The sequence below is a fragment of the Phyllostomus hastatus genome, unplaced genomic scaffold (genome assembly GCF_019186645.2).
Source record: "Phyllostomus hastatus isolate PE091 unplaced genomic scaffold, TTU_PhHast_1.1 phas_scaffold_78, whole genome shotgun sequence".
Classification (NCBI taxonomy): domain Eukaryota; kingdom Metazoa; phylum Chordata; class Mammalia; order Chiroptera; family Phyllostomidae; genus Phyllostomus; species Phyllostomus hastatus.
In genome coordinates, this window is record NW_025334041.1 from 23900380 (window position 1) to 23928301 (window position 27922).

Genomic DNA, 27922 nt, shown 5'->3' on the forward strand with positions numbered 1-27922 from the left:
AGAAAAGGAAATATCTACTATTCCTTTTTTTAGTGATGTAAATTGAATTCTCCTTTCTTAAACTTCTTAAACAGCTTCATCAAATACTTATATTTAGTGACCAGTATGTTCTAGGAATAAATTATAATAGTAAAAGTTTTATATTAATTCAGCAAACAATAATCAGTCATTACTTATGTGGAGTAGTCATGCATTATCATGAGTTCATTGAGTATTAAATGTGCTAGGAACCGTGGGAATAAAAACAAATAAGATGTCACTAAGTGGCCCCTAGTGACCTCCACCGAAAAACATCCATCACAGAGATACACATGTAAAAAGACCTCACGATTCTAAGTCACTTTCAATTTGGCCTTTAGCATTTAATTTCACTAAATAACAAAGAAATATATTTGAATTGGAAACTTCCCAGGTAACTTTTAATTAAATTTAAAAAGTAAACGGTAAAAATGCAAACACTATTTTTAAAAAGTTCATAAGATATTATCAACCATCTTTCTCTTTAAGACCATGACAATTTTTATATTTCCCATATCTGGCAGAAATAGCTCGATCTAATCATTTTAGAAGAACATGTTTCAACAAATTAATTTTTCTGTCCCACATATTCTAGAAATAATTATGTATAAAAACAGACACACACATTCTCTGAAAGGTAAAAATATAAGCATCTACTATTACTGGAATATATTTACCCATTGGAATCTTTATTTCAGAGCCCACATATATGTATCCTTTATATTACTAAATAATAATCACTGTTACTAAATGACAATGATGTCCCACTATTTTATATGGAAAGAATTTACTATCGCTCAGCAATTATTCACAACATTCCCAATGGAGTAGAATGTGATTTTTATTATACATATTAAAGGAAAAAACGGAGACACAGAAATATTAAATCACTTGCCAAAGGAAGAACTGAAAAAAACTTAAGAGACAAAACAGAAAATGACAATTGGAACCTGCTATTATAGTTGACAGATAAATAGAATGCAATTTCCCAGTGATGTTAAAATATTATAAATGTATATTGACATGTATACATACACAAAAACTGAAAAACCAAGGAAAATGATTAAGGAGGAAATTTTGATATAGCCTGAATTACATAGAGAAGTGTGGTTTCAAAATCAAAGCTGCTAAACAGCAGATTCTCGTGACTCGAGTTCACGTGTTCAAAGGAACTTGAGAAAATAAATATGGTGTATTAAATAAGAGATTATTAATTAAATTATGACTCAAGAAGAATAATTTTATAAGAGAATGAACCTATTAGACATATACAATAAGTATAATGTTTCTCTGACCAAGCACTGAAATATATCTTAAGAGAAAATAAACTCCAATTTAAAATGTCTGAAAATTAAAAGTTACAAAAAAGAATTTCATGTGTACATAAAATTTTAGATACAACTTGATCATAAATTGTGGACTTTTTAGGGAATTTGCAAACAATGACGGTGCCAATTACAAAATAAAAGAGATAATATGGGAAATGGCAGATATTAGCTTGTCATATTACCTTTTTAAATACATTAAATTCTACATAAAATGAAATTCTTCTGTAACTCAAGAGCAATAGTGCTTAAACTGAATGTGTATTTTTTGGTACAGAACAACTACATTATAATCATAAAATTTTATGGCATTGTGTTATATCCAGCTTATTTTGTCCTCAAAATCATTATAAAACTTTTTAAGTCCCTGTTCATTACCTCTTTAAATCGTTTGCAGAAAATCTGTGATGTTATCTTCTTAACAAGGTAAAACTAAGGAAGAAGGCTTTATATCCATCATTTCTATAGCAACAAAAATATCTTTACATTCCAGAAGACTTTCACAGAATCCCAGACACTGGCATGTTATAATAATGCAATTAGGAATGAAAATTTTATAAGAGAAACTAAATAAGTGAGAGTAAAAACTAATATTATTCAAAAATATTATCAAGAATCAAAGAAAGATGGTAACTATTGTTTAATACAATTAAAATATTTGTTGAAGATGCCCCTATTATAAAGTGGTTTGAAAAATAAAAATTGTATGTATCTCCTGGATTGTTTCTTTCATATACATGACTAAATAAATAAATAAAAATGTGGTAAAAATGTATAGGTCTTATTAACCTACTATTTAAAAATAAATAAATAAATGAGAGAGTAGATAGTCCCATAGGTTCAATTAATTAAAAAGAAGATAACCAGCTCTCTAAGATTTTAACTATTGTGTCAAACTGATCATGCATGACAATGCACCCTCAACCCCAAGGAAATTTCCTCTAAAATAAATTTTTGTTCAATATACAAGATTGTTTTTTATGTTTCTTTCTTTTGTTCACTTATATGTGTTGTTTTGTTATTTCATGTACTCCATTACAATATGCTTATGCCTGAAATTTTTTATACATAAATCAGAAAATTATATTATAGCCAGAATTATTAATGTGTATCTTCTCTTATTAGAACTACTTTACCCTAAATGCCCATGAGTTTAACCTTCAGGAGAGCTCACATGACATTCAAAAAGCACTGGCCAAATGTTACAGACTTTCTTGACTTTGTTGAAGCATTTTGTATTTCTTCACTATAATTTTAATTTTCTACTTAACTTCTTCACTGATAGTATAAAAAACTCATAAATTCAAAACTTCTTGCCTTTATTTGAGCAATGAAAAGAAATAGAAATTATATTTTAATGACAAATAACATCATTTTGGAAGCAAATATTTAAAATTATATAACAGTATTAATATATATTTTATCAACTTAGTGTTTTAAAACATTTAATTTCTGTGCCTTCAGATAATTTAAAAAGAGTTTATAAAAAGACAGTTTTTTCAAGAAATTAGAAAGGGTTCCCCTGCCACACTAAAAGATTATTTATGTAAGAGTGGTAACGCTTTTAAATGAGGTCTCCTGAGTTCACCCACCCACTCCTCCATCTCATCCAGGGTTTTGAGCAATTTCTTCATCTCAGCAAAAGAGGCAAATGGCTAAAATTAGCAGTGTCTGGACCATCAGGAATAGCCACTGTGCAACATCAGCTGAGATTCCTGATTTGCATTATGTCTGCTAAGAAAAAAAAAAGTGCCAAAACAAAACAAAGGAGAAAACAAACATAAAACAAAATAAAATCTATCTAGGCCATCTTTTCACCTTTCTTTATTTCATAAGAGAGAAGCATTTAACACATTTGTTTTGATAAACAGGAACTAGTGATAAAGCTCCTATCAATAAAAGGTATATCTTATCATTATTGGTAATAAACTTAAAGTTTTAGAGCATGCTAAGAGAATTTAGTAATTTTTATTGCTTAATGAGATAAAACAATAATCTTAGTGCCAAGTGTTTGGATTAAATTGCTTTTGTGGCTTCTAAATACAGAATATTGTCAACTCTTATCAAGAGAACATTCTCTTGTGTTCAAAATTCAGATTATCACTCCTAATTACATCTAACTCCAGAGAATAACCAAATGTGGCAGGTTAGTAAGTGGATGAAATCTGCTTCTGAAGTAGTGTTTCCACTAAATAAAGTTTAGAAAAGATCCTGTACTGTGATTTTTCCCCATTATATCTGTGATGAAAAAAATGATGAAAACGCCCCTGCAACCCCCTGAAGACAAGGTCTCAGCCTACAATTTACCTGACAAGATTCTCATTGTCTCCAGTTCCCTTGCAGGTAGCACATTCAGTTCGTAAATCTTCAGCCTTGGGCTTCTTCTGTAACACAGACTGCCTCTGTCTTCTCTCTCTAGGAACTCTTTCCTGCCGTCCCAGGGAGAACAGAACAGAACAAAACATAAGCAAAATCAGGATATAAAGAAAACAGAAATAATTTTGAGCATGGAAGTTTACCAAAGTTTAGACTAGGTAAAATATGCTTAACTTATTCCAACCTCATGTTTTTCTTCATCAGGAATGAAGCTTCGTTTTCGTCCTCTGGTTCTCTAAAAAGAAAAAAAATCCACAACTGCTTACACACTTGGAAAATTAGTATTTCTAATTCATACTGTAATGCTCTATTGTACTGCTACAATTTATGTCACAGGAAATAAAAGTCAGACAAATTTACAGTGCTTTACTTAATCACACAAGTATCCGACAGGAAAAAAGTTGTCCAAAATTAATTCGAAGAATTTTTTCAATACTTCATATATGTCACACAATTTCAATTTATGCAAAGAATTTAAATTTTCATAACTTGTAAAACTTCTACAGCTGAAATGCTAAACAAAGACTCACACTCCATCTATTATATGTCCGTGTGTGTGTGCATGCATGTTTGTGTAAGATGAACAAAAAGTGGAAGACAAGGATCTCAGATGTCCCCAAATCTTCATTAAAATAGACCTAAAACATGATATAAATGACTTATTTCAAATGTAATTAAAATATTTCAGAACGCACTTACCATTTGAAAGACAACACCCAAACATTTAAGTGTAATAAAGTATGAAATACAAAATCATTTACAACCAATATGTTAAAAAATCTCCGCCCACATAGCAAAGCCTCTATAGACCTATAGTCCCACGTGCAGACTAGCGGTCTTCAGATAATGGGAGAGAAAGGAGGTACTCTCCCACAAATTACCACACTGTAGATCGAGGAATACTTCCAGGTTAGAGTAGTTACCATGTAATTCTAAACATAATTTCTATCCAATGTAAATATGTTGATATTTTCCTAAAGTACTGTTGTTTCAATTCGTAATACCAAGTCCCTTGTTAGTTAATACCATGGCTAATTACACATTATTTAATCTGCCCCTAGACAACCAAGACCTGATTGAACTAGTCATTCAAAAGAAGTATATTTATAAACTATGTATTCATTTACATTTGCATTGCCAATTAGTATGTTTTAATCACACTATGTAAGGAATTAGGAAGAAAAAGTAACACTGTATCCAAGAAAAGTCTTTAAATACAGACCCTACATCTATTCTTAATCCCAAAGAACAATACTGAGCTTCTTCCTCAAAATATCAATCATGGCTCATAAGCATTGGCCTTCCCTAAGAGCTTCTCAGAAATTTAGAATCTTAATTCTTACTTCATACTGCCTTTTAACAAGATCTACAAGTAAGTCATACACACATCTGAGTCAGAGAACAGGAGTGCAGAAGAACCCTTAATGCTGACGACACTTATCTGCGCTCTAACTAAAATTTATGGCTAGCTCTTTACATATCCATCTTTCCCTCCTGCGACATCCCTGTCCTTTATGCCTCAGTTTCCTTCCCCCAACACAGTTTATCCCCACACTGGCGAGGATCATATCATACTCATCTTCCCAAATGCAATTAACCTGAATATAATATGTATTACATAAAGGCTGAATGAATTTGTTGTAATAAAATAAATAAGTGGTTAGATTAAAATTCACAAATTCCTTGCTAGATAATACAAATGATAAAACAATTGACAAAAAGGGTAAATTGTTGTTTCCTTCTCTAATGAGCTATTTTTCAGTTTGAGTAATGTTTGCATATAGGACATTTCAATAAGGTGACCACTATAACCAATATCAAAGGGAAAATATTCAAATTACTCATTTTAGTTCTATAAACATTTCAGAATGCTCAAAACTCCACACATTCCTATTTTTTTATTCACCCCTTTTTTTATGTAATGAAGTAGCAAAAGAATAATTGAACTTTTGAGTCGTCTAGTCAGTGAATTAATTTTTGAGGTATATATGTGAAAGCTCCAAGTTCATGTCATCAATTCTTTTCAAGATACACAGTTATTTATCATTTTTAATTAATACTTCAAATCTTCAATTATCTGGAATGACTCTATCAATTGGAAGTTTTTCAAACTCATACTGCAATTAGTAGTACAAAGCACAATAATGCCAGTAAGTGATTATAACATACAATAGCATAGGTTACATTTCTCTATAAATTCCTTTTTATATAACTATGTATCTGTTTAACTAAAATGCTATTTTTAAAGTGAATAAGTATATTTATAATTATCTAAAACAGTCATTTTAAATTGAGCGCATTTATTACCAAATGGTAATCATTGATGTATTCCTATAATACATCATTCCTATGATGTAATTGTAAATAACTCACCAAAGCAACATAAACAAACTCCAGCCAGAAACACACTGTTACAAGCAATATGAAATGACAGTGTCTCAGAGCTTTGGAAAAGCAGTCCATGGAAGGACTTGATCACACAGCTGACTGCAGTAAACTTCAAACCTGGGTATCTCAACTCACAACTCAGTGTTTGTTCTTGCATGACAAATCCAAGATTAATAAATTTAATCCCAAATAGAGAAGACCAAAATTATCATGTGAAAACAAATCTCTTACTTTCACTTGAATACTTAAACTGTACATCATAATGCCTAAATGATGAATTCTTACATTTGAAAACCAGTACATTAGACAATTATACCCAATGGCGAGGAGACCTCAATACCTCAAATTAACACTATATTCTATCCACTCTGCTAACCTACACAGTATAATATTGCCATGGTTGGTTCATGGCCAAAGTAAATTACAGCAAGCTTCTTTAGCATTTATCACATCACCAATATTTCATTTACAATGAAAAAAAAAAAAAAGGTGATTTAACCCAAACACTACTCTTCACAATATAAAGTCCTCCAAGAAAATGCCAAGAACTGTTGGTTTCTGTCTAGTTTTAAGGAAGCAGTCATAACATCTTACAAATGCCTATGATCACGACAGAATATATCTTAAACACGGCACATCTGAATTAATCAGAAAATCTAAAGGGCATTAATAAGTGGAGATATGATGCAAAAAAGCAAAAAAAAAAAAAAGAAAGACAAAAACATGTTTGGTCCATCCAACAAATTTCAATTATCAAAGAACTTGCCCCATCTTAAATGTAAAGAAATATTCATAACCAGGTGGCTATTTCATGATGTACAGTGTGGCTGATACTTTTTTAAAAAATATTTATTTTTAGATAGAGGAGAAGGGAGGGAGAAAGAGAAATATTGATGTGTGAGAGAAACATTGATCAGCTTCCCCTACTGGGAACTTGGCCCCCTACCCAGGCACGTGCCCTGACCAGGAATCGAACCACAACCCCTCAGTTCACAGGCTGATTCTCAACCCGCTGAGCCATGCAGGACAGGATGAGGTTGACACTATTCTAGAAACAAAGTAAGGGAGCAGGGTAAAAATGACATGTGGAAAGAAGAATTTTATTTAATGATTATGTGTCTTAGAACTTAACATAGATACATTATCTAGTTCCAAATGATCAACGGAGGATTCAATTCCAAATCATGGTTCCTTTTGCAATTATTAACCTATAAAAAGCAAATGAAAGTTTGAAACTCACTCTACATCTTGACACATTCCTATTTTTTCTTGTTTTGTTACATTCTAAGAACTTTATATGCTTGGGGAACAATGCATCTTAGATCACCTGGTTCTTTGTCTGTCTATGGTACATTTACTTGAAAACCAGAGGTAAAAAAAAACACCCCCAAGAGAATGAAGAGATATTAGAGACAATGTATCCAAGTTAGAAAAGAATAAAGTATTATTAGTCATCAGACATCATTTTAATAGCTTATTCATCTGAAACAAATAATTAAATGTTTCAATCATTTCATTTAGATAGAAAACATGTAACCAATTTAAATTAATTCTTTAGAGCTAGGGTTATTTTAATTTACAGTGAAGTTTGAGGCATGATGATTCTCCCAAGGTCAGAATGATTCGTCTGACACTGAGCTGAATTTAAACCTGAAAGTGCCTCCACACCCTTCACACCACAAGATGGCTTTCACACACTCACGGGCGCAGTGTTCTCTAAACGTAATGACTTACCTTTTTCAGGACTAGTCAACACTTATACAAATGATAATGAATAAATAAGCCATTATTTAACCAGATAAAACACAAGGAATGCCTCCCCATGTAATTTTTATATAAAAAGAGAAAATGCTTATTCTTGAGCAAAATTTCAAATTCAATGTTAACTAGGACAATTAAATCAAACATTGAAAACCTCTGTAAAGCTGAGTATCTTCAGATTTATACAGAGAAATAAATGCCAGCAGCTGTCTGGCAGCTGTTCAAAATGCTTCAATATACATTTTATACATATAAAGTTTACATATATATTCTAAAAAAATAAGTATTTGTTTTCCAATTATAGAACAATATATTGAAAACAATCATATTAAAGCTCATAAAATATGCAAAAACATTTATATATGTAAACAAGGTTGAACAAAGTGCCATCTGTTTCTGTTAGCTACTGGCACACAGCAGATGGAATAGTCATCACGGAAACTGGGTGTCTCCTTCTTATCAATTGGTTGTGGGGCTTATTTCTATCTAATCGAATTTATATTAACAGAGGTAGGAAAATACATAGCCCTGTGTGGTGTGGCTCAGTAGGTTGAGTGCTGGTCTATGAACCAAATGGTCACCAGTTCAATTCCCAGTCAGAGCACATGCCTGGGCTGCCAGCCAGGTCCCCAGTAGGGGACACATGAGAGGCAACCACACACTGATGTTTCTCTCACTCTCTTTCTCCCACCTTTCCCATCTCTCTAAAAACAAATAAATAAAATCTTTTTTTAAAAAAGGAAAATACATAGAAGAATAAAAAGAAAAATCATAATCAACTGGGTTAACACTATAAATTAAAATAACCACAAGCCTAAAAACATAAAATATACATTTTATGTAAGTATTCCTATAAAACCCTTCTCACAGATAATGCTATATTCAAAAAAGTAAAATCCTGAAGCTCTACCTATTCTAATTCCCTTTATCTCAAACTCTTGTAAATAAAAATGATGATTTCCAGAGGCAAAATGCACAAACTTCAGGCTCCAAATAAGATTACTTGACACACAGAGTGAGTCTCTTTCTTCCAAGAGCCAAAGTGAGTTAAATATGGTCTAGTTCCACCACAAAAAAAGCTTGCCAGCATTCCTCTAAAGACAGTAGACTCAATAATAGCTCTGATATCTAAAGCCTCCAAATAAACCTTTTTTTTTTACAGAACTGTAATAATTTAATTAAAACAGTTGGTATACAATAACAAGGACAAGGTGCACAGTAATCTTTAGTCATTTTGTTAGGGCTGAATGGGACATTTCTACAATAAAATACTACTTGGCCATACAAAAAAGGAAAATTTTATGCTTAATGACACAATGGATGGACCTGGAGAATTTCATGCTAAGTGAAGTAATAAGCCAGTAAGAGAAACTCCTGTGTAGACTTAATGAACACACTGAACTAACAAGCAAAACAGAGACAGACTCATAGATAGAGAGCAGGATGACAGCTGTGGGTGGGGTAGGGGAGGGGGTGGAAGGAGTGAGCCCAAAGGAAAAAGGACTCATGGACATGGACAATAGTGTGGTGGTGATTGTAGGGGGCAGGGTATAAAGGAGCTAAATGGTAATGGGAAAAATACAATAATTTTTTTTTAAAAATTCAGAATATAAATATATAATTAAGTTACAAATTAAATTTTTAAAATACATATTCCAGATTTTCAAATTCTTAGGACTTACATTCTAACTTTGTCAAATGGGATACCACTTTGTAGTTGTAAAACTAATTTAACAACAAATGTAGTAAAAGTAGACGCTAGGATATTTGATTCTCAAATGCAAAAAAAAAGGGACAGACTAATGACTTACAGTTTTAAGTAAGAGAGAAAACAGATTAACAAAGTGTTTAAGTCTAGTTCCAAAACAATGACCTGTAAGAAAAGGTGCATCCTGAAAAACAACATGGCTGCAGTCCCATGAAAAACTATTTTTTATTGTTCTAGTATAGTTGTCTCCACCAGCCCCCACTACCCTCCAACCACAGCCATCCCCACTTTCCACCCTCCATCCTTCCCCCCTTTGGTTTAGTCCATGTGTCCTTTACACATGTTCCTGAAAACCCTTCCCCCTTTCCCCCACATTATCTCCTCCCACCTCCCCTCTGGTTACTGTCAGTTTGTTCTTAATTTCAGTGTACTTTTGACTTTTTATTGCATTTATTTTTTTAAAAAATGGAGACATACAAAACAAAATAAAAAATGCATGAGACAGGAAGAAAGATCTGACAACTTCAAAGACAGTAGGAGATGCTGCATGTGTGTGAAGGCGTATGGGAAGGCAGGTCCCAACAAGTCCTTTGGCACTTGTATAAAAGATGAAAAGAGACTACATGATATAAAACGTAAAGAAAATGAAAAGAAAATCAGAAAGCTTTCAAGTTACATTAAAGTTGTTAGAAAATATGCCAAAAAAGTACAAACATCAATTTTAAAGTAACTTCAAAAGGGACATGGGTACACTAATTTATATTTTCTTCAAAAGTAATTTACTTGCCTAAAAGGAAGTGAAAAGTTTGCACATAAAAAAGCATGCAGAGAAAATGTCTAAATAATGGGTATTTAAACAGAAGTATCCCAGGCTGCCTTTACAATAATTCTCTCATTTTACCAATGAAATAGGATTAACATATAAGGAGAAGGGGACCAATTTCCTCCTAACACTAAAGGGCTAGCGAAAAAAGAGAGTTCTGAAGTACACTGGCTACACATGCCTGGCCACAGTGGAAGACGGAAGAGCCTATTTGTGAAATACTAAGGACCTGCTGCGAACCAAGCCTTGTACTACTTTGTGGACATAGAGTGGTAAACAGGACAGCTCCTGTCCATGGGGTTTCAGGCCTACGAGTCTACAGATACTAAACAAATAGTTACATGAACAATTACTTATAAAAATGGTAAATGCAACTAAAGTAAACTAAAAGAACAAAGTTATACTGCTCAGATCTTCTAAAATCTCTATTACAATCAAAATTGCTCTTAAGTTTAAGAGTGAGTCATATCTTTAATACCCTTCATAATGATGCAAAATTCTACAATCACCTTAAAGATACATATAGAGAAAATCCCTAACATTTTTTTTAATCTCAGAGGAACACATTGCAGTGTGATACTAGCAACCCTCAGGTAGGAATGGAAAAAGAACAAGTTCGGATTGGCAGGAGGGAATCAAGGATGGTAGCAAAAGCATTACTGAAATGACTAAACATAGGATCCACTTAAGGTACTAGCATTGTCCCGGGTAGCAGGAGGTGCCTGTGTAAGCAAATTGCTAGGTAACTGTGAGAATGAAGATGGCCACTGGACTAGAAACGTAAAGAAGGACCCACAACAAACTGAGCTCATGATTATTTCACATACACCTTAATATTAAAATAAAAAATTATTTCATCTAACATTCTCTCCCTACTCAATGCAGAAAACACATCCAAAAATATCCCTGATAGTCATACAGCTTTAACTGTTCCAAAGAACGAGCAGTGTGTCTCACTATGAGATGGCTCTAACTGTCGGGCCCAGTTTTACTGTCTGAACTTATCCTAGCGTTCATGGAACAGAGGCTTAAATATTCAAAGATAAATGACCAGGTCATTATTATGTAGAGAGTCTCTGTTCATCCATTTATTAAACTTATAAACATACAACAAGCTTAATCATCATTGTGAAAAGGGCAGCAAAAGAAAACAGTGCTATGGGAATACTCTTTCAATTATTCCGCAGAGTATCTTTCTGGAACTTCATCGTAACATCACATTAGGTTTCTCTGTCTTAGCTCACAGGAACTAAAGTTGGGGGATAATGACAACAATAATACAGGGTTAGTTACACTTTACTACAGATACATAATCTCAGTCACTTATCATTTGTTTGAAAGTTCTATTAGAAACATTTTAGCATTAGTGACAGTACAGATGACAAAGAAGGGAAGGGGGCTGCATCATTTTTTTTTCTTTTAAAATATCAATCAGTGTTCCCATCTCCATGTGAGAACACAAGAGGACGACCCTCACTGACTATGCTGGCACCTGAGCTTTAGCCTCCAGAACTGAGCAATAAATTTCTGCCACAAAGAAAAAAGGAAAGGGAAAGGGAATGAAAGGAATGGGAAGAAACAGAAAGGAAAAAGATTATCAGTATCAGTAGCCAACAAAGAAATGCAAATCAAAAAAGGAGAAAACTGTATTTGAACAATGATTAAAATAAAATTAAAAAAAAAAAAGAAATGCAAATCAAAACCACAAGGAGATACTCCTTCACACCCACTAGGATGGCTATAATCAAAAGGACGGGCAATAATAAACGATGGTGAGGATGTGGAGAAGCTGGAGCCTGCATACACCACTGGTGACAATGGGAAATACCACAGCTACACGGGAAAAGAGTCTGGCAGTTTCATAAAAGTTAAAATTAGAGTTAACATATGAGCCAGCAATTCCATTCCTAGGTTTATCATACACCCAAGACAAGTGAAAACTCACATTCACAGAAAAAACCTGTACATGAATATTCATAGCAGCATGACCTAGAACAGCCAGAAAGTGGAGTGGGGGGGGACCCACAATAGTCCATCAAATGATGAGTGAAGGTAAGTAAAATATAGTACACCCATAATGGAATACTGTATGAAAATAAGAAGAAATGAAGTACTGATACATGCTATAACATAAATAAATCTTGAAAATATTACACTAAGTGAAAAAAAAAAAAAGTCATATTATTCCATCTATATGGAATGTCCAGAAAGCAAATCTATCGTGACAAAGAGCAGGTAAGTAGTTGCCCAGGGTTTCAGCTTGGGAGAGTGGAAAATGCAGCCACTGCTAATGGATGTAGGATTTTTTTTTCAAGGAAGCAATGAAAATATTCTAAAATTGATTGTGGTGATAGCTGTCCAACTCTACAAATTAATAAAAACCACTGAATTGTACAACTTTAATAAATGAATTGTATGGTATATGAATTATATCTCAGCAAAGCTGTGATTAAAAAATTCATCAGCCATAACTGGATCAAGAGTCAATTTTAATAGTAGCAAACTTTGAAAAATAATAAACAAATTTTCCATTACTGCTTATATTATTAAATTTCATATTTAAATTACAGATAAAAAAGGCTAAAAATGTCACAAAATTATTTCCACCTCCATCAATGATGAAAAAACTAAGCACTTTAAAATCCACCGACGGACTCTACCATTTAGTGGTACAAAGCATTGAAGTGAACATGAACTACCACACTACTGGAACCTTCCGAACGTGTGAATCAGTGTGCCATTCATCTCTAACATGTATGCCTTCAAGTAAAACTTATGTAATGTTATAAATCATTTTCCCATTTCAGTTTTAAATGACAAAAATGGAAGTCACTCTATGTATCGCTGCCATAATAAATTATCACAAATTTAGCGGCTTAAAACAGATGTATTAGTTTACAGCTCTGTAGGTCACGAGTGCTGGCAGGGCTGCATCCCTTTCTGGATGCTCTACAGAGAAGTCAGCCTGCTTGCCTTTTCCATCTCCTAGAGGCTGCCCCCTTTCCTTGGCTCAGGGCCCCTGTCCTTCTCCTTGGAAGGCAGCAGTGCTGCATCTCTCTGACCCACTGCCTATAGTTACACCTCCCTCTTAATCAAAACCAGGAAAGGTCTTCTCCTTTCAGGTACATATGAGATTAGATTGGACCCACATGGAAATCCTGGTCAGTCTTCCCATCTCAAGGTCCATAAATTTAATCACACCTGCAAAGCCCCTTTTGCCACATACGGTAACATACTCACAGGTTCTGAGGATCAGGGCATGAGTGCAAACGAGATAAATTACTTACCCACAGCCGCCTAGAGGGTTATTAGCAGAGTATGGGCCAGAAATTAAATCTACCATGTGTTAGTTCAAGTATTTTCTGCCACATACTATGTTACATTACAGGTTTTAATGCTATCTAAAACACTCAAGAACTTTTAAAGGGAATAATGATACAAAAAAATTGTCCCAGAGAGGAAAATACCATTACATTTTAAATGGTTACTTTCTCAAGCATAAGTCATATCCTTTTACTAGATATTTCTAATTGAATAAATATAAGAAAGTTATTTAAATTAAAAAAACTCTTAAATCAATCAATAATGATCAGAATTTTCTTAGCACAAAAGTAATTTAAAAAGAAATGAGTTGATGACAAAATCACAACTATCAACAACCAAACCTATAAAGCAAAAACAAAAATGAACTAAGCAAACAACTAGAACTGGAACAGAAATGGAGATCACATGGAGGTTTATCAGTAGGGATAAGGAGAGGGAAATGGGGGAAAAGGTAAAGGGAATAAGAAGTATAAATTGTAGGTACAAAATAGACAGGGGGAGGTTAAGAATAGCATAGGAAATGGAGAAGCCAAAGAATTTACATGTACAACCCATGGACATGAACTAAGGAGGGGAGGTATGCAGGTGAGAGGGCAGGTATAGGGCAAAGGGGAATAAAGGGGGGAAAATGGGACAAAAAAAAAAAAACAAAAAAGAAATAAGCTATCCTAATAACTATTCATACCTATTTATCTAAAAAATAAAATGGCTGAAATAGCAAATGATTTTTTTTGCTAAAGGTGTGCTAATAATCATTAATAACCTTGATGGATAAGTAAATCTGCATTAAAATTAAATTATTAAGAATTAATCCAATTAACATCTTTAAAATTTTGCCAGGTTAGTAATGAAAGAGGCTGTGGCCATCAAAATGCCTATCATAAAAACACATTGCAAGAAAGACAGCTATAGGCATTATGATACCCAAAGATGGTTCAAAATTGCTACACTAAATTTTATGCTAAAGGGCCCAATGCATCTGGCTTGCTGTGACTTTAAAATAATCAGTTTATTAATACCCAGGCTTTGGGATATAGCAACAGTCAGCTTTCAGTCTTTGTTGCTCACCTCAATCTTCTATCCTTTCTCTTCCCAACTATTGTGTTACCCGCTACAGCAATCACTTCTCATAAGGACACTGCACTTTCTAATTTATATTCCATTTTCTTGACAGTTGACTTTCTTTCAACTTTCTAGTTTCTAAAGGACATAAAGCATGTCTTCATTTTGATATTCTATCCAATATCTGTTGCCCAGTGCCTGACATTATTAGTTGCTCAATAAATATATGTGGGAAAAGATGAACTTGATCATGCCTCAAGAGCAGAACAGAGAGTCACAAGCAAGGACTAGCGAGTATGCAAAGACCTGGACTCCCATGCAGCCACGTTTACTGCTTCACATAAAAAAACTACTCAACTCGGAATAGAGGTGACCAAAGCATTCAGACAAACGATAACTGCCTAAATTTTGACAATTGTGAAGAAAATCATAATATAAATTCATGTTTCTATCTATTATAAACAAAAGTTCGCCTTAAAGTACTGTCTTCCCTTTACTGGACTTTGAAGGTTTACCCAAGAGCACAAAATACACTTAAGATCAAATCAGTGAGGCTGAGAATTATGTTGCATGCATCAGAAGTCATGATCCACCCTCAAAGTGCTATGAGATCAAACTTAAAATTAGCAAAATCAGAGTAGATGAAATAACTGTAGAACTACTGGGACTTAAAAGATGTGAAAAACAAAATAGTTAAGTATTAAAACTAGAATATTGTAAAATCATAAAATGGACTATGTGATACAAGACAGTGAGTGAATGCTTCACAGATCAGTAAAACAGCAACCTACAATGTCAATGGGATTACAGAGCCGTTTTGGCTCAATGCCAGAGAAGCAATGCAGAAATGTGGAAAGACAAAGACAGTATTTCAAAGTAGTGGAATGGAAGTACTATAATAAAAATTTATAGAGACAGATTAAAGCCACATAACATTTTAAGAAGTTCAAGAAAAAGTCTTTCTTAATCCAAGTAATATTTGAAGTATGGCAGTGATTTTTCAACTTATTTCATTTCATAGCACACATAAACTAATTACTAAAATTCTGTGGCACAGCCAAAAAATAGATTTTTTGCCCATTTGACAAAAAAAAATAGGTATAATTTTAATTCATCCACACCAAATGGCTATTGTTGTGTTGGCTGTTGTCATTTTTTTTAATGTGATAATCTAAGGGAAAAGAGGTCACTGCCCCTAACTAAATAGTCAGGTATTGCATGTTTTATTTTTTTTGTTTTTATTTTTTAAAGATTTTATTTATTTATTTTTAGAGAGAGGAGAAGGGGAGGGGAAAGAGAGGAAGAGAAACATCAATGTGTGGCTGCCTCTCGCACAGCCCCCACTGGGGACCGGGCCTGGAACACAGGTGTGTGCCCTGACTGGCCCTTTGGTTCACAGGCCTGTGCTCAATCCACTGAGCTATACCAGCCAGGGCCAGTACTGCATGTTTTAAAGATACCTGGGGCACACCAGTGTGGCATGGGACACCAGCTGAAAACCACTGAAGCATGATGATTTTACATCTATAGGTAGGCTAGTTATACAAATTGATTCACTGTCCTATAAAAAGGACCTCTCACAGAAGAAAAGCAATTCTCCCAGAACAAAACAAGTTGAATTATATTATGATAAGTGAGATTCCAGTCCCAAAGACTAAACATTTTTATTCCTGCAATAAATGAAAAGCATATTTTAAAATTATCCCCAATTGTTATTATTGGCTATCAATGCAGAAATTAATACTAGTTTTCTCCAGAATGTTCAATTAGACATATGAAAGTAATTATTTTATAAAGTGATATTATTATATAAACTGAATGTAGATTCAAAACATCAGCTCAACCACTAAAAAAATAAATTACATCAGAGCCAACTTTTGAAATAAACATTGGCAATGGATGGTATAAATTATAGGAATTCTGAGGGAAAGAGTCACTTAATGAAATAAAAATAAAAGGGACTCTCTTTGCCAAGGTCTCTAATAAGAAAAGCCCTAAACTCATTTGTGTGGCTTCTATAAATAAAGAGAAAGAGCAGACAAAAGTCATTGAGTTAACAGAAGCTGGCATATCATCTATCACTAGAACCTTTATTTTTAAGATTCTCTGTTTCACCCATGTTACTCCCTTTTAATTAACTTCTTTAAAAAAAGAAAGAGAAAGTAGTGGGAGAGAAAATGTTGATTCACTCATAAATGAATGGCAAGCATTGTGAAGGTTAAGCTCGGTATACAGTGAGCCAGGGAAGGCGGTAACCCTCTATTTGAAATATTGTTGGGCCTGTAAAATGCCCAGGTTCACTTTCATTGGCCTACACTCAGGTTTTCCTCTTGGCATTTTACAACGCTTCGTTCACTGTCTGCATTCATGCTCCCAGTGATTCATTCAACCACTTTATCAAGAACTCACTGCATGCCTTGTACAGTGCTCAGAGATGGGACAATATAGATGGGGAACACAGCATCACAGTCTTCAAAAAGGAAACAAAGTGGGAGGAGAAAAGGAGTCTGCAAATGCCACTTTTTAGGGCACCCACCCATGTGGCAAGTAAGTACTACTGTACATTAGCCACTTCTGAAAACAGCAGTTGTTTACGATGCTGGATTGCCCGTGGTCAGTCTGGCACGTGTCTCCACCACAACCCCTTACTTACTCTAAGGCTGGACCACATTTCCTGGAGTCCCTTCCCCGTACAGTTCCACGTTAGTAATCTCAGATTTGAAACACAAGGGAAACCTCCTTTTTCTCAGGAGGTCAGGGGACTCTAAGGCTTGGCTTTCTCAGATGCTGCAGCCTTGTAGACCTTCTGATTAACTTCCACATCACAGTCCTGGCAGTTTGCAGACTTCCCCACAAACTCATTTTCCACCCACTCACCAGCACTCTTCAGACTAAGATCTTCACTGTCAAGTTCTCAGACCTAATGTCAGCTCCCACCGCCTGCTCAGTGCTTCAGGATAAATATTTCATTTAAAATATCTCTAATGTTCAGCAGAGTTCCTCCAATGTACAGTGACAGCTTTCTTAACATCCACACCTCCAGTGGTAAAAGCTATGAATTCTCCACATAGTGACTTTCATTTTCCTGACCAAATCCTTAGTCTCCAAGCTGCTGGAAGCATCAGGAGCCTCTGATTCTGACTTAAGGAGGAGAGCTAGTAATTTCGTCTAGAAAGGCAGCACAATGAAGTAGTTAAAAATATGGACTCAGGAGCTAGCTTAGTTTGATTTCTAGCTTGGTAGTTGCATGTCTTTAGACAAGTTAGTTACTTAAATGCTGCCTCAGTTTCTCATCTCAGGTGAGATATCAGTAACTACTTCATAGGGTAGTCATGAAAGCGGATTAATACAAAATGCATGGTAAGTAACAGGTAATGGTAAATAAAAATATGCTTTTCAATTCTTATTCTTCTTTAGATTTAGTCCTCCAGTTTGTATCCAGCGAGAAAAATAGAGAATAATGGGCACCAAGATGTCGCAGTGCTGGAGACAGGGCATCTGTGAGCTGCGCTAAGGTGTCACCAAGTCATAGCTCTGGAGCAGGAAACAGTATGTGAAGAACTTTCTACAACCACACCATTCCTCTTCTACTTACGAATTCTTGAACATTTCTATGTTTCTTGAACTATCCCCATACTATTTTTCCATATGGATCATTGATATTTTTCTATTTTGACAAATACATCAAAAGAAATATCAGATAATCAAAGATCAAAATACATACCATAGTATTAAAGGTAGATTCAGGACATGTGAATTTGGATTGGGGGAGGGGGATGCAGGCAGGAAAGTTAAAGGAGACTTTAATTATATTCTAAATTTCTTATTAATAAAAAGTATTTATATATTACTTTTATAGTTAAAACTTAATTATTAAGAATAATCTAACATTTGGAATGATAAACTGCCAAAAAATTGATGGTAACCTATAAAGTAAACACAAGATAACATAAAAATATGAATCAGAGCCATGATTGTACAGGAAAGATATTTTCTGAAAGTATAGTATTTTCACTTTTACATTTACATATTGTTCTCTTAAGCCACTATTTTTAAACATAAAATCTTTAGTGCTATACTTTTTTCATGTAACATTTCTGGCTAATCTTTGTATCACCTCTATAGAGAAAAATCTAAGAGAAAAATATAATACTGGGACTACGCACTTTGAAGAGCATCTATATCGTACTAAATTGGATGTCTCAAAATATGCTGTATTTGTTCAGGTTTCTATAAATCCTTATTAAGGAAACCACAGTAGAATGAAATGAAAATTGACTTTCCTCAGTATCCAATTAATAAAAACATAGTAAGGCTTGCCGAAGTAGTCTATTCCCCACTGTACTCTCTGGCCATGACAAATGGAAACTGCCTGTCAGCGGGAAAATGCAGATGCCATTCCTCTAACAGCAGCCTTCTCTGGCACAAAGGAGGCCAGAGATGGAGCACAATCTTTGTGCTCCAACTCTCTTAACAATGATCAAAGCACTTGAACATGCCAAAAAGAATATTTATTGCTTAATCAAAAAAACTAAGATTCAATAATATAAAATCACAGGTAAATTACTCAAGCTTTCTGTTCCTCAGTTTCATTTTTAGTAATATAGAAGTTATAATAGTTAAATAATAACTTATTTTTTAAAATATTTTATTGGTTTCCTACTATAGTTGTTCCATTTTTTTCTCCCCTTTATTTGCCACCACATTGCACCACCCTTCCCACCAGCATTCCACCCCCTTAATTCATGTCAATGGGTCATGTGGGTAAGATCTTTGGCTTCTCCATTTCCTGTGCTATTCTTAACCTCCTCCCATCCATTTTGTACCTACCATTTATGCTTCTTATTCCCTGTACCTTTTCCCCCATTCCCTCCTCCCTCTCCCTGCTGATAACCCTTCATGTGATCTCCATTTCTGCAATTCTGTTCTGTTCTAGTTGTTTGCTTAGTTTGCTTTAGTGTTTGTTCTTTTTTAGGTTCAGTTGTTGATAGTTGTCATTTTACTGTTCATATTTTTGATCATCTTCTTTTTCTTAGATAAGTCCCTTGAACATTTCATATAATAAGGGCTTGGTGATGATGCACTCCTTTAACTTGACCTTATCTGGGAAGCATTTTATCTGCCCTTCCATTCTAAATGACAGCTTTGCTGGATAGAGTAATCTTGGATGTAGGTCCTTGTCCTTCATGACTTGGAATTCTTCTTTCCAGTCCCTTCTTGCCTGTAAGTTTTCTTTTGAGAAATCAGCTGATAGTCTCAGGGAACTGCTTTGTAGATAGCTGTCTTCTTTTCTCTTGCTGCTTTTAAGATTTTCTCCTTATCTTTAATCTTGAGTAATATAATTATGATGTGCTTTGGTGTGTGCTTCTTTGGGTCGAACTTCTTTGGGACTCTCTGAGCTTGCTGGACTTTCTGGAAGTCTATTTCCTTTGCCAGGTTGGGGAAGTTTTCCTTCATTATTTGTTCAAATAAGTTTTCAATTTCTTGCTCTTCCTCTTCTTCTGGCACCACTATGATTCAGATGTGTTGGAACATTTAAAGTTGTCCTGGAGGTTCCTAAGCGTCTCCTCATTTTCTTGAATTTTTGTTTCTTCATTCTGTTCTAGTTGAATGTTTATTTCTTCCTTCTGCTCCAAATCATTAATTTGAGTCCCAGTTTCCTTCCCTTCACTGTTGGTTCCCTGTATATTTTTATTTCACTTTGCATAGCCTTCACTTTTTCCTCTATTTTGCGACCATACTCAGCCATTTTTGTGATCATCCTGATTACCAGTGTTTTGAACTGTGCGTCTGATAGGTTGGCTATCTCTTCTTCACTTAGTTCTATTTTGGGGGCTTTGATCTGTTCTTTCATTTGGGCCATACTTTTTTTTGTTTCAGCAAGTCTGTCACATTATAAGGGGTGGAGCCTTAGGTATTCACCAGAGCAGGGCAACCCACATGGCTACATTGTGGTGCTCTATGTGGAGAAGGGGCCCAAAAGGGAACAATATCACTTGCTTGGCTCTCGGCCAGATTTCAGTCACTTCCCCTGCTTCCCACAAGCAGACTGGGCCCTTTCAGTGCTGATTCCTGGGTGTCAGGGCTTGTGTACATTCTAGGACCCTATAGTTCTCTCCAAAGAACTCTCTCCACTTCCCACAGGATTTTACAGCCAGAGGTTTTGAGGCTTTATTCCCCTGTGCTGGAACCCTGGGATGCCGTGGTCTGTTTTGCTCCCCAGTTGTTCCTCCTGGTTTATCCATACAGGAATGTGGGCCCACCTGGTCCTCAAGTCCTCTCCACCCCAGCTGCCCATCTCTGCCCCTCCTACCTGGATGAATGTTTCTTCAACCCCTTGGTTGTCGGACTTTTGTACAGTTCTATTTTTTGGCAGTTCTGGCTATATCGTGTTTTTAAATTTGTTGTTGTCCTTATTTGGTTGTGAGAGGAGGCAAAGTGTATCTAACTATGTCTCTATCTTGGCCAGAAATCCTAATAACTTATTTTTAAAGGGGGGAATAGGATGGAGAATTATAGTAGTGTCTGGCATATGATGAATCATCAAATGTTAATTATTATTATTATTATTATTAATACATCTTATATAAAGGTAAACTAATCTCCCACATAGTCTCCTGACTTACCTACCTTTGAAAAATGTATTGAATATAAAATATCTAGTGGATAAGTGGTAATGAAGAAATACAAAACAATAAAATGGTTGGATTAATTAGCAGTATGAATAAATGAAAGTTAAATTAATAGTAGCAATATGTTGGGTTGGCCAAAAAGTTCGTGTGTATTTTTCTTTCTGATAAATGGCTCTAGTAGCACTTACTTAGTGGTCTTTACTTCATTCTAAACAATTGTGTTAGATTGTATTGTGACACCTGCCATATCAACGTGTATTTTTAAAATACAACATCAGTGAATTTTTGTGTAGCCATTTTAATATTGAAGATGGAAGAACATATGCAACTTTTTTGGCATAGTATCCTTTATTATTTCAAGAAAGGAAAAAAATGCAAGTGAAACGCACAAAAAAAACCCCAAAACAGATTTGTACAGCATATGGAGAAGGTGCTGTGGCTGACTGTATGTATCTAAAGTGGTTTGCAAAGTTTCATGCCGGGTATTTCTCACTGGGCAATGCTCCACAGTTGGAGCAACCTCCAGGTGAGGTTGAGAGCAATCAAAACAAGACATTAATTAAGAAAAATCAACATTATACCAAACAGGATATAGCTAACATACACAAAATGAAAAATGTCTTTCACTTTATGTAAACAACTAAACGGACTTTTTAGCCAACCCAATATTAGAATTTATTCAACTATTCCAACATATGAATCCCTTCCTGTCCCATTTCAGTCCTTTACTGCCACCTGATTTTACTTTTAAACATAAAGATACAAAGTATAAAACGTGAGAAATGGAAGGAGGTAAGGAAAACTATTCAATAAAAATGGGACTTCAATCTATAGCAGCCCTGATCATTTCCTTTTCTTGATAGTCTTTGGACAACTCCACTGAGAGGCCTTTAAAAAAGAGATTAAAAGTGCTGTATGCTTAATTATACTGTAAAGTTTGAATTCTTAAACATAAAATTATTCCAACATAATATCAATTCTCATGAACCACAAAAAGGATTATTTTAACAAAAGAAAAATCATTTTACTAGCATGAAATAACCTTGAACTATGTCTCTAAAAATTGTACTATCACTGCAACCCAAGGGAAATAACAAATTTAATAAAAATTGATATAAAGTTATGGAACAAATGATGATTTTAACAGTTTTAGTGAATGATACATTATTCTGAAATGAGAACTGAAACTTAGAGTATGTCATAAATTCCCTATGTCAAAGAGGTAAAAGTTTCTTCAAAATTTTGATAGACTAATATGATTATTGTGAGATAAACTACACCTTGATCAATAATGGCAGGAAAAAGGCCCTGGCTGGTGTGACTGAGTGTGTTGAGTGCTGGTCTGAGAACCAAAGGGTTACCTGTTCGATTCCCAGTCAGAGCACATGCCTGGGTTGCAGACCAGGTCCCTAGTGCAGGGAGCTTGAGTAAGCAATCACACATCAATGTTTCTCTCTCTCTGTTTCTCCCTTCCTTTCCCTCTCTAAAAATAAATAAATAAAATATAAAAATAATAATAATGGCAGGAAAAATATAAATTAACAAAATAAAAATATTATAAGAAATTTGAGGATGGACTACCCTAAAATGTTATATATGTACTAAAATTAAAAGTGCAAGGAGTAAGATACTAGGAACAACAAAAAATTAAAGGGAGACATAAATTAGTGATTTATTGTGAAAGGCATCTGGCTATACAAATTAGTAGGTAGTTATACTCCTGGATTCCCACAATTAACAGTGTGCCAAGAAAAGAAACTAGAATGCTTCATTTTAACATGCCATCTTATAATTTAAAATGCTAATACAACTCTGAAACAGAAATGACAGCTAAAAAAAAATTAAGATAACAATAGCAATTCAGCCAAAGTAGTAAACTCAAGATCAAGATGATTGAGCCCGGGCCAGGTAGCTCAGTTGGTTGGAGCATCAATCCAACATACCAAGGTTGTGGGCTCAATCCCCACTCAGGGCACACATGAGAATAAAACAATAAATGCATAAACAAGTAGAAAAACAAATTGATCATTTTTCTCTCTGCCTCCCTCTCTCTCTCTAAAATCAGTAAGTAATGTTTTTAAAAAAAGATCTTCACTCTTATTTTGTTCCCTAATCTAGTACCTGACCAACTAAACATAATCATTGAAGGTTTTCTGAACTGCTGTACAGACTGATGGAGGGAAGATGGAAGGAAAAAGTAAGAGTAATAATCACAAATGTTATCTACATAGTCTACATAAGAATATCACCTAAGAAGTTTCCTTAGCCTAACCCCCAATTCTAATACATTAGCTCCAGGATGTCCAAAGTCAACACTTCAATGAACACCCCAGGAGAACTTGATGCAAGCAACCCATGGCCTCTGGAACACCAAAAGCTGGCACTACATGGGACTCTCTGCTACAATTTTTTTAAAAAGTACCTTGAAAAAGTGTTCTTTGATAAAAATAACTTAGGAAAAAAGATAAATAATTTACATATTTTTCTAAACAGCAGTATTTCTGAGAGTTTCAATATGCTTTTGAATTCCCCCAAGAGAGAAAATAACCATGCTGTGACATTTCCCAAAATTACTGGCTGTGGGATATTTTCTTGTTTCACCCACCAATATCTATAAGATTAAAACTTTTACACAAGACAGCCAGAGACAAAGAATAGGATGAAAGCAATTAGACTAAATTAGAAAGTTATAAAGCTTCCTTATAATTCTTATTCTAAAAAATAGGATCCTCCTTTATGTTAAATAATACTAAACTATGAGCACATAAATATCCCTATAATATGTACACAATTTCCCTCTACATAACTCCAAAGGTAATGATGACAATATCGACCATAAGGATTTCTCTAAACAATAAACTAGAAAAAGTGTTTCTTAAGAGGATAATCTTTATAGACATCTACATATGAAATATCTACATATGAAGACCTCTAAGATCTTAAGACTAGCTACAGATTTGGAATCAAACAGTTACAGAAAATATTTTAGAAACAGACAAACAAGCAGGCTCATTTGAAGAAGGAAAATTCTCTTTACTTCATTTGTAAACAAAATATATTTGTAAAGCCTTTAAAAAAGTTTACAACTTGTGAAAATTACACACCAAAAAACTTTCAAATTGACCAGTTTAAAGCACCCATAATTAACTATTTCAATTATCTAAGAGACAATTCCAGGATTTGCCTCATCAATTTCCAATGAACCCATAATACAAAAATGGATGAAATAATCTAGGTGACTTCTTAAATGAGATCTTTTAAATGATTCCAATATAGAGGGTTACTACAGATTAAAGAGAACTTTTACTTTAAGAGAAAAAAATACTCTCTAAAACTGAACAGGTAACAAAACAAATGGTGACAACTAACCCTAAAAAAGATGTATCTTTACATCTCCCTGGGCAGGGGGCGGGCGCAGATTTTTGACAGACTTGGCTCAAGGTAAGAAAGTAAAATGTCTCCCCAAAGAATTCATAACTGTGAGCCAGCCTTCATGGGTTTGGCACAGAAATTCATACGACTCGTGTAACGGAAAGGATGTACACCAAGCTTCAGAGCTCCCAGGCATCTGGTAATAACAAATATGAATGTTTCCTGGAAGAAATTCTTTAAACTTTGGCCTCAAGGAATTTTTAATGTGAAACAGGCTAACAACCTGATAGGAAAAGTAGAAATGACTTGAATATACGTTTCCTAAAAGGAGAAATACAACTGACCAAAAATATAGATGCTCAAAGTCATTAGTTTCGAGGGCAACACTAAATAAAGTGATGATATACTATTTTATATGTATACACTGAAAAGCATTACAACAGTGGACAAAACAAGTTTGGGAGCAAGGGTATCATTATTCATTGCTGGTATGAGTTTAAACTGCTTCAGGAAACCTGGGAATTATCTTGCAAAACTGAAGATGCAAATATTTTACAGCTAAGCAAAGCCATGCCTTAGTATATACCCTAACTCCTTGTTACCATGCTGCAGGAGCCCTTCACAGAAATATTTAAAACAAAATTGTTTATAAAACAAACAAAAAAAAAGATGCAAACAACAAAAAAGACAATCTATAGAACAAAATACAAAATAAATAATGACCTATTCTTTTAAAAAAGAAAATCACACCTTAAGTGAAAACAAATGAGCTACAACTACACAGATCAGCACATATGAATGAAATCAATATAATGTAGTCAAAGTACCTAATAACAGAAGAAAGTAGTTCGATTCCATTTGCACCAAATTCAAAACCAGGAAAACTATGTATTATTTATGAATGCACACATTTGGAGTGTAATTAAAAGAAGAGAATGAGAAATATAAAGCTGAGGAAGGAGGTGACTTCCAGACTAGATGGATGGGAATGTGATTACCCAGCAATTCACAGGAGACTTCAAAAGTTTTAGTAATGTTCTATTTTGAAGTTGGTCAGTATGTTCATTATATTAATAATGGGTGTTCCTTATTATTATGCTTTAAGTGGAATACATAAACAATAAATTCTCAGGTATGTATGGTATATTTCATAATGTGAAATAATACAGTCTTAAGAATAACCAATAGCAATACACATGTTTCTTCCTCTGGCCCCTGAGTATATGTTCACCCTTTGTCTTTCTCACCTCTGACATTTTCATCTCGGAATTTTGTGATGATTATGATAAAGAGGGAATAAATTACCGTGTTTCTTATTGGAATTTTCTTGGGCTCTGGAGGCATGTCCTGTGGAACAAATTTCACTGGTTCCTTAATCTGCCTCCTTGATCGTTTGGTTCCATCTGGTAAGGTTTCCATGGCCATGTCCGCTTCCATGTCGCTGCTCCCAGCCTGGTCACATTCCGAACACTGCCTACATAGAGAAACAGTGTAAGTTCATACATTGATTCTTACCTTCTAGTGTTGGCATTGCTTTCTAGAAACACAAAATTCAGGTATATGTGAAAAATAAATAAAAACATATATGGGTATATGTAATCACAGGGTATATAATGACTATACATATAGAAAAGCATGTATACTCCTATAATAACAAGTATATAAGGCAATTTGATGTAATCCTATAAGTGTACTAAGAACATATGTAATGATGCTGCATGATAATAACACTAGAGATTTGGCACTGATTAAAAAGGCAACTTTTTGGAAACCGTGACTTTTATTTAAGTGACATGTTGTGACACCTAAAAATCAAAGTCATTACTGACCCTGACTCTACTCCTGTCACAGCTATCCTATCTTTTAATCTTATTTAATGACAAGCCATGATGAATATGCCAACTAAGAAAACTCTGTAGAAACAGATTCTAAACAGTGTTGAAAAAATAAATGGGTCATTTTAGTTAGTGGCCCATGCAACTTATAAAAGAGGAAACATAAACTTACTCATTAAAAGAATTTAATGAAGCACTTTCAAAAATATGGGGATGTGGGGAAGATAACAGAGTAGGAAGCAAGAGAAATCTGTTTCTCTAGCTAGAAAACAGTTGCACTAGCAGAATTTGTCTGATGTAACTATTTTGGAAGGCTGGTGTCTGTTGAAGGCTCGCAACTTTCAGGGAAAGGCTTGCACAGGCAAGCTGTCATTAATTTTGGTCAACTTCAGCTCTGCGTGCCTAGCAGCTACTCAATCTCTATCCCAAGCCACCTGGCAGGCAGCTGTGCTGCACTAGCTTATCCACAGTAGTTCAGAGCCAGGTGAGCAAATTGAACCCTGACTACAAATACTGGAATCTGTGTTCTGATTATTGATTGCTGTTTTTGATCAGTAGAGTGTAGACAAAGACGTGGGTGACTTCCTTCTATTAGTGCAAGGCACTCCCTCTCGGTCTGAAGTGACTTCCAAGACTTAAAAGACCAGTGTCCTTTATCCCTCCACCTTTATTTTTCTCTTCTTCCCCTTTTGGGAGCCAGACATTAAAGGAGGCTAGGACATTCAAAAGTAGCCTACGCTTACCCAGGGAAAAGCTAAGAAAAGACATGAGAAGACCATAAGTTTACACCTCAGTCTGATCCTCAGCACAGAGACAGCCCACTGTTAAATAAACAAACAAACAATAACAAAATACAGCATATCCTGGGGATACAGGAGAATTTCATTTCCAGAGTTACCACATTATAAAATTCCAATGCCCAGCTGTTGACAAAAAAACAACAAAACAAAACAAAACAAAACAAAAAACCCCTAGAACATATGTAATGATGCTGCATGATAATAACACTAGAGATTTGGCACTGATTAAAAAGGCAACTTTTTGGAAACCGTGACTTTTATTTAAGTGACATGTTGTGACACCTAAAAATCAAAATTTTTACAAAAAAGGCAAAAGTATAGTCCAATTAAGGGACAAAAATTAAGTAAACAGAGACTGTGTCAGAAGACTTGATGGCAGATCTACAAGACAAAGACTTTAAAACAACTATGATAAAGATGCTCACTGAAGTGGGTTGTGGAGAACGTCTGGAAAACAATGGATGAACAAAATGGAAACATCAATAAAGAGATAGAAAG

The 27922-nt window shown here is 34.6% G+C and overlaps 1 protein-coding gene across 9 annotated transcripts in view; it reads right to left on the bottom strand.

Annotated features, from left to right (window-relative positions):
- PHF14 (PHD finger protein 14) overlaps positions 1-27922 on the bottom strand; it is a 182497-nt gene that overhangs the window by 104285 nt on the left and 50290 nt on the right. For 7 of the 9 annotated variants that reach the window (XR_006784410.1, XM_045828012.1, XM_045828016.1 and 4 more), the window contains 3 exons: positions 26095-26263; positions 3904-3954; positions 3651-3772 (listed from right to left, as the gene is read on the bottom strand). Coding sequence is in view for 8 of the 9 variants with exons in the window: in XM_045828012.1 (XP_045683968.1) it covers positions 3651-3772; positions 3904-3954; positions 26095-26263 (342 nt within the window). In the remaining variant the exon portion in view is untranslated. Of the gene's footprint in view, positions 1-2804; positions 3078-3650; positions 3773-3903; positions 3955-26094; positions 26264-27922 lie in introns of those variants that run through there. The other 2 variants (XM_045828018.1, XM_045828017.1) reach the window with 2 other exon arrangements.